At 48.5% G+C, this 10,366-nt stretch overlaps 1 protein-coding gene across 1 annotated transcript; it reads left to right on the top strand.

The window, feature by feature from the left end:
- Nucleotides 1–396: 396 nt before the first annotated feature.
- On the top strand, nt 397–8,667 carry LOC106808937 (mastermind-like domain-containing protein 1). Its single transcript, XM_014811859.1, has 8 exons — nt 397–478; nt 898–996; nt 4,132–4,248; nt 5,022–5,174; nt 5,572–5,724; nt 7,092–7,256; nt 8,109–8,212; nt 8,554–8,667. Exons 1-8 carry the CDS (start codon nt 397–399, stop codon nt 8,665–8,667), a joined length of 987 nt encoding a protein of 328 aa, XP_014667345.1.
- The last annotated feature ends 1,699 nt before the right edge of the window (nt 8,668–10,366 follow it).

The raw sequence follows: 10,366 nt of genomic DNA, 5'->3' as shown, positions 1-10,366 counted from the left end.
AATATAGAATATAAATTTAGAAGTCGGCCCACGTTTCGTTCGGTTGATTCCCACTTATAAGATGCGTTCGCGATTCTCGTTTCTTCAAAAAATTTAGAGAATTCAGAGAACTCGAGAGAAATTCAGAGAATTTGAAATTTCAATTTAGACGTCTGTGCGTATTTTGTTCGGTCCACTCCTGTGTATTATACGCGGCGTTCGCTGTGGTTCACGTTGCTTCAAAAATGTAGAATTTAGAAGTCTGTGCGCCTTCCATTCGGTCGATTCCCCCCGCGCATTAAAAGCAGCGTTTGCGATTTTGCGTTTCTTCAGCTGGTGACGTCGAAGGGCGTGGCAGTGAGCTCAGCGGCGGCCGCCGGGCCGCGAAGCATCCTCGTCGGAGGGAACCAGGTGCAGATGGGCGCGGCGCGACCGCCGCCGCCCACCCCGCAACCCGTCTCCGTCGTCCGCAACCAAGCGGCGCCGGCCAGGTCTGCCGGTAAGTCGAACGACGCGTTGTTGAGAACTGTAGAATTTTTGCAATTCAGTCGCAGAGTTCGAGGCGAAAATAGAACATGTTCTAATCTCCCAACTAGTTGCTATTATTAACCAGTTGCTCGTTTACACTGCCGATTGTTGGTTGTATAACTACAAAAATGGTCCAATTCGCTAATTTAGCCGCTTTCGAATTGCTTTTGTCACGTCCTATCGCGCTGCTTATTGGTTAGAGCTGTCTGTTGATCACGCCACATTTAATCTGAAACGCATGCGATGTGTTAACAGGGGTAGAAATTAACTTTTGAACACGGGAGTCCAACGGACTCCCTACCCTCAAAAATACGGAGTCCGCAACAAAATGAGGGAGTCCGCAGTCTGAGGTTCAAAATTAAAGATACTAACAATAACGCATGTGCTTAGGGAACCAGGTGCAGATGGGCGCGGCGCGACCGCCGCCGCCCTCCCCACAAGCCGTCTTCGCCATCCGCAACCAAGGTCCGGTGCCGCCCAGGTCTATCGGTGAGTCGAACGACGCGTTGGTCGCTTCTCTACGGGTTTCCCGATGTTGGTGCTCGGTCGGTCGAACTCGGTCGCCCAGTTTCGAAATGTGGGTTTTGTACGACCGCACGTCGAAATGTCGATATTGTCGCGCCGTCTCGCTAAAGCTGGGTTTTCGCTACCAACTTCATGCTGTCAAATTGGCGAATTGGACCATTTTGGCAATTCGGTAACAGAGTTCGAGGCGAAAATAGAACATGTTCTAATCTCCCAACTAGTTGCTATTATTAACCAGTTGCTTGCACACCTTTAACGTTTACACTGCCGATTGTTGGTTGTATAACTGCGAAAATGGTCCAATTCGCCAATTTAGCCACTTTAGGATTGCTTTTGTCACGTCCTATCGCGCTGTTGATCACGCCACATTTAATCTGAAATGCATGCGATGTGTTAACAGGGGTAGAAATTAACTTTTGAACCCCCCCCCCCTCAAAAAGAAGGAGTCCGCAACAAAATGAGGGAGTCCGCAGTCTGAGGTTCAAAATTAAAGATACTAACAATAACGCATGTGCTTATTTTTAAGATTCATGCGGTTGCACGTCTGCCAAATTTTCTTTGGACATTAGCTGAAAAAATACGGTAATTCCGCGAGGCCGTGCTCTAGAACGAACTAGGTAGTACTGTAGTATGGCAGAATTTTCAGGGAGTCCCACAGACTCCTGCATATGTCAAATCAGGGAGTCCGGCAGTAAATCAGGGAGTTGACTCCGGACTCACATTAATTTCGCACCCTGTGTTAAGTATCGTGCATGCTCTCCCTACATGGTTTCCCTCCCTCCTTCGTCTGTTGAGTGGGGGCGGTACAATTCCGCTCGAATGTAAGCGATGTCAAAGAGCCTATATTGATAAGAGGTGACACTCGTCAGAAATAGTGTAATTGCCTCAACAGTGCTGCAGCACTGCGGCCGCCTTAATTGGTTAGGGTTAGGCGCGAAATAAATATAGGCTATTTGCAGCGATCGTGGCTGCTGCTAAGAAGACAAAGCAAGGTGGTGATGCTTGTTCAGCGTACTTATGTTATAGTCGGCGCTACACCTCACCAGGATTATCGTTTTTTAGATTTCCCAAGGATCCTGAAAGGTAGTATTTAATTTAAATCGTATATTGGTATTAGCAGTGCAGTGTAACTGCGTATGTGACTGTAGACTGAGATTTACGGATGTGACTGTACTGTAGATTGGTTCTGACTGTAGATTAAGATGTACATATGTGGCTGTAGGTTGAGATGTATGTTACGTATGTGACTGTAGAATGAGATGTACTTATGTGACAGTAGTCGGTAGATTGAGATGTGTGACGTTAAACTGAGATGCACGTATGAGACTGTAGACTGAGATGTACGTATGAGACTGTAGACTGAGATGTACGTATGAGACTGTAGACTGAGATGTACGTATGAGACTACGTGGTGGATGTCTACTCACTGCACTTGGGATATGCCTAACATTTTTGCTTCACAACTAGAATTTTTCTCAAATTACCTATGTTTTATAGACAATCATAAAATTTAGCACTAGTATAAATAATATGGCTTTACCCTTGGAAGCTCAATATTTATTTACACATAGTGACTATGTTATGGCTACTGTGCTATACCAATTTTACATGTACTTTACTCGCCCAATAAATTAACAGCATTAAACCAGCCACAATGCTTGTAAACTAATGAAATGCATTTTATACTTATTTGACAGGTGTAAAAAATGGATAGTGAACATGAGAAGAGCGGATTTAGACCAACATTCATCTGAGTATCTTAACCGAAATAGGCAACTGTGCGCTCATCATTTCGAGGACAGCCAATTTATGAACACAGCACATGCAAAATTAGTGTGGAGTGCTGTCCCCACTATATTCAATGTGCCAAATGTTGCATGAATTGTTGCCAGAATTGTTGCATGTGATGACACCTCCCACTGCTTTGCCTCAGCTGAATGTTACAGTTTATATAGCCGGCTACATCCTTAAGAAACTACCAGTTACTGAATGTTTAACATGTGAGGGTGAATTAGTTACTCACTGTACAGACAGGGATGCACAGCAAAATTCGTTGTATGAATTTCTGAGGCAAAAAGAGCATGAATCAGGGTTGCTTGTCATACCAACTTCCAGTTTTATTGGTTTTAATAGATAGTTTGGAAACCTGCTTTGAAAATGTGTTTCCATCTGTCATGCACATGACAAGAGTCTTACAGAGACTATGTTTGACTGCCAAAGAATTGTGCCAGGGTGTTACTACATGTGAAGATGCTCAATGCATTGGAAAAATCCACAGAATGATGATATTTTACATGAAAATACGATTGCATCATGCTTTGAAAATATTGACACCAGTGCATCAAAAACATGCAAAAGAAATAGAAAGGTTATGAAATTACAACGTTTGTAAGATAGATACATTTAGATATTAAATTAATATAATTGCTATTGCAAAGGATCAGTCATTACATGTCGAATAAGGAAAGAATCTTATCTCTAAGTTGTTGAGGAATTTTAGTTAAGCACTTGTTTATTATGTGGGATTGACGAACATAGTCAATCTGCTCCGATGTTGTAAATTATATGTTCATATTCGATAATAAAAAAGCTACAAAATGTAATGATAAGTATTATCTTGCAATGGTTTTATATTCATTTTAATCAAGCCGGTCACTAGGTGGCAGCACTTGCAATCCAATTACATAGTGTTAGATAGGCAGTGTCACCTCTTATCAATATAGGCTCTGGCGACGTATTTTCACGGGCGTACGTGCTCAGTCGTACCGCGGACAGGCGAGCTTGAGACTGTACTGACCCCCTAACCTCTAGCTAACGCTCTGTTCTACCCTCACTTGAGACTGGACTGACCGCTAACTCCTAGCTAACACTCTGTTCTACCCTCGCTTGAGACTGGACTGACTGCTAACTCCTAGCTTATGCTCTGTTCTACCCTCACTTGAGACTGTACTGACCCCCTAACCTCTAGCTAACACTTACTCTGCCCTCACTTGAGACTGGACTGACCCCCTAACCTCTAGCTAACACTGCTCTGCCCTCACTTGAGACTGGACTGACCGCTAACTCCTACCTAACACTTGCTCTGCCCTCATCTTGCAGCCATGGGGTTGATGAACAGCCAGCAGCAGCGGCCACCGCGGATGATCATGCACCGGCAGCCGACACCGTCAGCGCCGGTCGTCGTCACGCGATCGTTGCAGCCCGTGAGAGCGAGCGGTGAGTGTCATGCGACGCCCGCGGGCTCGACGGTCCGAGCGTCTAACGTTTAACGCGCAGCGGCGATGTTTCGGCGAAGCCGGATTTTGAGCATATGCTAAACAAGCTACAGCTTGGGGCCTCGCAGTCTGAAAGGCCTCTCGAAATCTGATTCTTTCATCTATTACGGTTTTATTGTAATTTATATTTAAGTATTGATTTAACCTAATTACACTAATTAACATAATCTAATTAACAACAATTAACAATTAACAAATTATACCCAATTATTAAAAAAAGATCATTATTCACACAAGCTTACAGCTTTCTGTAGCTTACTGCCTCACCCTGTTTAAATCTGGCCCTGCGCTGTTTCGGCTAGCAGTCGACTTGGGTTAGGTGCTGCTGGTGATTGCCGTTACAGCTACGCGGTGTTTGCTTCGCGTTTTTACAGCACGGGTTTCGCGTCCAACGCTATAGCGCGACATTCGCCTGCTATCATTAAATTTTGAGCAGACGTCGAAAATAACAGGGGTGGGGGTTGCTAAAGTAAGCTGCCAGCTGTCAGCTGATCACTCTATTTTAATTTTGGCATGGCGATCGTGTACTCGTTAGCCGAAATCTACGATCTATGGCTGCAAAACGTGGCTTGCCAAACGTGTGCGGTCGAAATTCAAAAATCTGGTTTTTATGCCTTCGTGCCGAAGAATTTCGGACCGAGAGCAGTAGAGGTGGGGGGGGGGTTACGCATTGGGAAGTGGCTCACTCTCATCTTGGCATAATTCTGACCGCAGCGCCATCTAGTGTGAACGGGAGCGCGAACAAGGCCGCGGTGATCGATCTCACGGACGACGACAAGATGGCGAAGACGAAGGTAGTCGCGCCTCACGCTTACCAGACGGTCGTGATGACGGCGCCCCCTAGGTACACGAATGCGGGCGTGGCAGGTAAGCACCATGTTACGGAGAGAGAGAGAGAGAGGAGCGATTTGATTTGTGGCAGGCGTCCCTGCCGGCCGGGGGGGGGGGGCGGAATTCAATCGAGGATTCGTGTGAATCTGTGTAACTTCTTTTTCGTATTCATTCGTTTAATGCGTCTTCAGTGTGAGTCCCGCTTAAAATCGGAAAGACGTGCATATTTTTTAAAGAAGCGTTTCGTTACCAGCCACTGACGTAATAGTTTAGTCATGTAGAGTAGCAGTTAAAAATCTATCCTCATGCGTTCTCTCCATCGCAGTTTACAATACATTGAGGAAAGGGTGTTTGCGTGATTCGCTCTCTATTACACCTTCGTAACCGTCGTAACGACCGCGTAACAATTCTCTCTCTCCCCGCCATCTTCTAGCCGGCACGCCGACGATTCAGCTGGGAGCACGCCAGGTGGCGCCGCCGATCCAGTATGTGCGCGTCCCGCAGCCGCAGAATTCCAACGTCGTGCTGATGCCGACGCATCAGCCCGGCACTGGCAACGCGGGCGCGCTGCTTAGCAACATGCCTCGTAAGTGGAGTAGCACAGCATGTCGCAAAGCGGGAAGCGAGTGATGCGCAAGCATGACGATTAACGGTCCATGTCGTCGTGCCGCGCCCGTAAACGAGATATATATATATATATATGTGTGTGTGTGCAATTAGTAATTAGCACTGCAATATTCCGTAGCTCTCAGTGCGTTTTGCACCATTTCCTTGATATAGTCCGTGTTTTGCCCGTATATTTTGGTTCGTAGTGATATCTATTATATCATATGCGTATAAATATGATAGACTCGCGGCCAGAAGAGTGTAGCATCAAGAGCGTATTAAGAAGGAGAGCGTACAACGGTGAAATGCTGAAACCATGTTGCAGTATTAGTCGAATTAAGAAACTTTGCTCGTTTTATTTTGACGATTCTTTTCGGTATTATTGATCAGCCGTCCTACCTTACTTATATAAAACAAACCGCTTGTCCCTACGGTGCTCCTACGCTGAGATAATGAGCGGTCAAAATTTTGTATTTTTGCCGAAAACCGACTCGAGATCCCGGTTGGCTGCGACCCTCTCTCGTTTTGTGGCCAGTATGTTGCTTCCGGTCGCCGGTGTGTAGCACCATGGTAGCGCTGACTCATTACATCAGTACTACAGAGTTTACTACATCCAGTGTGAGGTGGGCACAGGTGGGGGTCATCACTATGGCAATCAATAACAGACGTCATTCATTCCATTTGTCAATCATTGATGGAAACACGCGAGGTTTCCCGAAGCTATCCCAAAGCGAGAGAGGGTCGCAGCCAACCGGTATTTCGAGTCGGATCGTGATTTTCACTGCTCATTATCTCAGCGTAGGAGCATCGTAGGGACAAGCGGTTTGTTTTACATTAGCAAGGTAGGACAGCTGATCAATAATACCGAAAAGAATCGTCAAAATAAAACGGGCAAAGTTTCTTAATTCAACTAATACTGCAACATGGTTTCAGCATTTCACCGTTGTACGCTCTCCTTCTTAATACGCTCTTGGTAGCATGCATTTCGATTAGTTTCAATTCGAGTTCGACTCTCCCGTTGGCTGAACGACAGGGCTGTCGTTATTTAAATCTGAACCGACGCGATCGCGTTTCGTCTGCGCTCCGTGCGGCAGCACATGTATCGTACCATCGTACTATTTGTGTCAGTAATATCGCACGTCAGTCAGGTGCGAAGCCTTCCCTCATCCCTCCCCTCCTGGTAGAGGCGTTCTAGCATTCTCGCGAGGTAGACGACAAACTGGTTTTTTTGCGCGGCACATAGAATTAACCTGTGTTGTCCGTATCATCGCGCGTATACTTCCCGTGCTTCTATCGATGATGTGCGAGGTTGATCGACGGACTGGTTTGTGTGTTTGCGCGTGGCAGCGATACCGGCTGGCAGCAAGGCGTTCCTGCTCTCGTCGACGGGACAGATGATCCCGACGTCCAGCGTCGTGATAACGCAGCAGCAACAACAGCAGCAGCAACAGCAGCAGCAGCAGCAGCAGCGGCAGGCGACGTCGAGCAACCAGGTCTACACGGTGTGTCAAGGTACGTTGCACGCCTCGCAAGAGCATGCTAGGATAAGATCTGTACGTTGCGCTTGTGCGGTGCGGGGGATTAGGGAAGGCGTATTCAAATGAGATGGCTTCCTGTGCGTGTGCACAGTCTTGCGATCGATTCGCGTTAAATATCAACCTTTTCATAGACATTCATTTTTTATTTTAACTTCAAGCGTTTCAATTTGTTGTCATTTCGTTGTTGACGGACGTAGTTTTCTTCATTTGTGGGTCACGGTAGAGTTTCGAAAGAAGCTTGGCGGTGAAAAACTGGTTATTTTGTTATATAAGTTGGCAAATTAGGGTCACGGGCAGTGAAATTTCACGAACTGGCCTTTAGTTGGAGTTCAACAGCGAACACCTTTACAGATCTGCCAACCCTTACGATTTTTTTGTATTCCTTACTAATTCCAAGATGTTTTTACGAATGTACGATCAAACTGAAATACTTACGATTTTTTACGACTTGAAAATTAATGTGTTTTTTACATTGTGAGCCGAGAAATATCTGGCGATTGTGGGCGCAGCCATATTGGATCACGCGTTCACGTTGTTCTCGTGTGATCTAGAGTTAATCCCATCATTCATTGCGCGCATAACATACAAACAAAATGGCCGCCTGTTGCAAGAAAAGAAAAGCCTTACTATTTTCATGAATCACAGGTTGGCAGGTCTGCCTTTAACTTGCAAGATCACTCGACAAACCGTATCACACTCTCAATGACGACGCGTTATTCATTCTACGTCCTCGAATACGATAGTGGGTGAATGAGGGGGACGCCGTCGTGCGTTCGCAAGGTGGCGCCGGCGTCGACTCACGTCGCGTATCTCGTCCACGTTTCAGCGGCTCCTACGGCGCAGACGACGACCGTGCAGATGGTGCCTCGGCCGGCCACGGCTGCCACGCAGCAGTCGGCGACGCCGCGGGCCACGCCGCAGCAGCTACAGGTGTGTGATGTGTCACACGCATGCGAGAACGTCTGCGGTGCTTACGTAGAGAAAGGCCGCGTGAGACGAGAGGGAGACAGAGAGAGAGAGAGAGAGAGAGAGATTGGAGCGAGGGAGGTGGGCACAGAGAGAGAGAGATAGAGAGAGAGGGCGAGGTGGATAAGAGGAGAATAGAAAGAGAGGAGATGTGTAGAGACGAGAGGCAGGCGAAGGAGAGAGCGGAGGTGTGGTGTGTGTGCGTGCTGCCGTGCCGTGCGTGCTTGTGTGTGTGTGCGCGAACAGAAGAGATAGAGGGAGGAAGACGAGTCTGGCTAATGCGTTCTGACTCTTATTCGCAACAGAACGCCGCCATTCAATTCAACACCTGCGCCGTACCGCGCGCCGGCCTCATGCCGCACGCATCCAGTCGCAGCGAACGAATGTCGGCAAATGGTTCGCCGCGCGCCCTGGCTTGACGCAATATCGAAAGGACGCAACAGGTTGACTAGCGGACGACGAAACGCTGGTCGCTAAGCATTTGTGCGCCGTAGCGAAAGAGGGGTGGGGGCGAAGTGTCTCACACGCGGCTGCGCCTTACGACAGGCTTGCGTAGTCTGATTAAACAGAAAATGTAAATGTGCGTGCGCATCTATCTTTCGTAAAACAAGATTGGTGGCCCTCTGAAAAAATCCGTTCAACGTAGTTTGTTTTGGTGGGGTTTTCGAAATGCTACATTAGTAAGATCGGGGTGTACGTAAATCAGGAAGACTGCTAATAACCGACGGTTGATGGGGTAAAATGAAATGTAGGCAGTATGTCCTGCTATAAAAGAATGGGAACCGTCTCCGATGTGTAACCGTAGACGTCTGTCCTTTGCGGTAAACCGTGTACGTCTGCCCGTTTCGCGGTAACGCGTTACGTGTCTCGTCCTATCAAGTTGTCCACGGTAACCGGTCGGCATTGTCATACTAGTCATTGGAGTCGTCCCATCAGCGTCAATTGAACCAGTTCGTGCCGGCCATCAGCGGTCATCCGTAACCGTCGGTCCCCCAGTCGTCATGGTAACCGTTTTGTCGCCATTTCAGTCGTCGCGGTACCATCCGCCGTCCATGCCCGCCGCGGTAACCGCCGCCATCCTGATCTCCGAGCGTCGCTCACCGCCCTTTCTGCTGCGCAGGTTCGTCATCTCGTGAGCATGAACATAATCGGGACGGAGCCCGACGATCGTGCCTCCTAGCCAGCTGTTCGCATCTACCAGGAGAGGCGTCGCCGCCGAGCCACGTCGCGGTTAAGAAGATCTCGGACAGTGAAGGCGCGCCGCTGCGATGGCGTGCACGCTGACGGCAGTCGCCGACAACAACCGTAGCTCACTTCTCGTGCCCGCCTCGACGTGTACCAGCCCGCGCGGGAGCCCTACAGATAGCTCGCTCTGTCTGTAGTGTGAGTGCGATAGGTGTGCTGCTGCTGGCTCGCCTGCTGCTGCTGATGGTGGGTGGTGGTGGTGCTGCGCGCTGCTGGCTAGCGCGCGCTGTGCGGCTGCTGCTGCGCTGTGGCCGGCGGTGCTGCTGCTGCTGCTGCGGCTGTGCAGTGGTGCTTGCTGCTGCTGGTGGCCCGGTGGTGCAGGTGTGAGGTGGAGGTGTTACGGCTACGTTACAGTCGAGTGTACGGCCGCGCGGGGCCTACAATAGCCTGCGCTCTGATGCTGTGAAAATGGTAGCGCGATAGTGTGGTGCTGCTGTGCTGCATGACTGCTGGCTGCGCTGCCGCTGTGGTGCAGGGGGAGAGATGTGGTGGTGGCTGCTGCTGCTGCATGTCTGCGGCTGTTTTGCTGCTGCTGCTGCTGTGCTGCTGGTGTGCTGGAGGGGAGTGTTGTGCGCTGCTGGCGTGGTGGCGGCTTACGCTCATGCCATGGAAACGACTTACAACGCATATACGTAGGACTGACTGCATCTGGTTGTCAGCCTGTGTGCTTCACTGTGCAGCCGTTCTGATCAGTTGGTACCAAAATTGCTCTCCTGAATACTGACAATGGTTTTTTCTGCATTTGCTACTACTCTATTAATAATGACTATTGTTGTGAAAGGTAGCAGCACTTGAAGACTCATACTTTGTGTCTATATCTACCCTCCCTATCCCCCCTCCCCCTCCCCTCCCGTATAACTTCATCACACTCAA

Source organism: Priapulus caudatus, unplaced genomic scaffold (genome assembly GCF_000485595.1).
Source record: "Priapulus caudatus unplaced genomic scaffold, Priapulus_caudatus-5.0.1 Scaffold315, whole genome shotgun sequence".
In the NCBI taxonomy this organism is placed as follows: domain Eukaryota; kingdom Metazoa; phylum Priapulida; class Priapulimorpha; order Priapulimorphida; family Priapulidae; genus Priapulus; species Priapulus caudatus.
The sequence above is the reverse complement of the archived record's forward strand: the minus strand, read 5'-3'. Positions and strand labels throughout refer to the sequence as shown.

What these genes read in the sequence shown, in the direction of transcription:
- LOC106808937 (XM_014811859.1), top strand. Translation starts at nt 397, where the DNA reads ATGGGCGCGGCGCGACCGCCGCCGCCCACCCCGCAACCCGTCTCCGTC. An exon ending in GCAGCCCGTGAGAGCGAGCG is followed by an intron (nt 4,249 to 5,021) that starts GTGAGTGTCATG and finishes TTCTGACCGCAG; the next exon opens with CGCCATCTAGTGTGAACGGG. An exon ending in CACGAATGCGGGCGTGGCAG is followed by an intron (nt 5,175 to 5,571) that starts GTAAGCACCATG and finishes GCCATCTTCTAG; the next exon opens with CCGGCACGCCGACGATTCAG.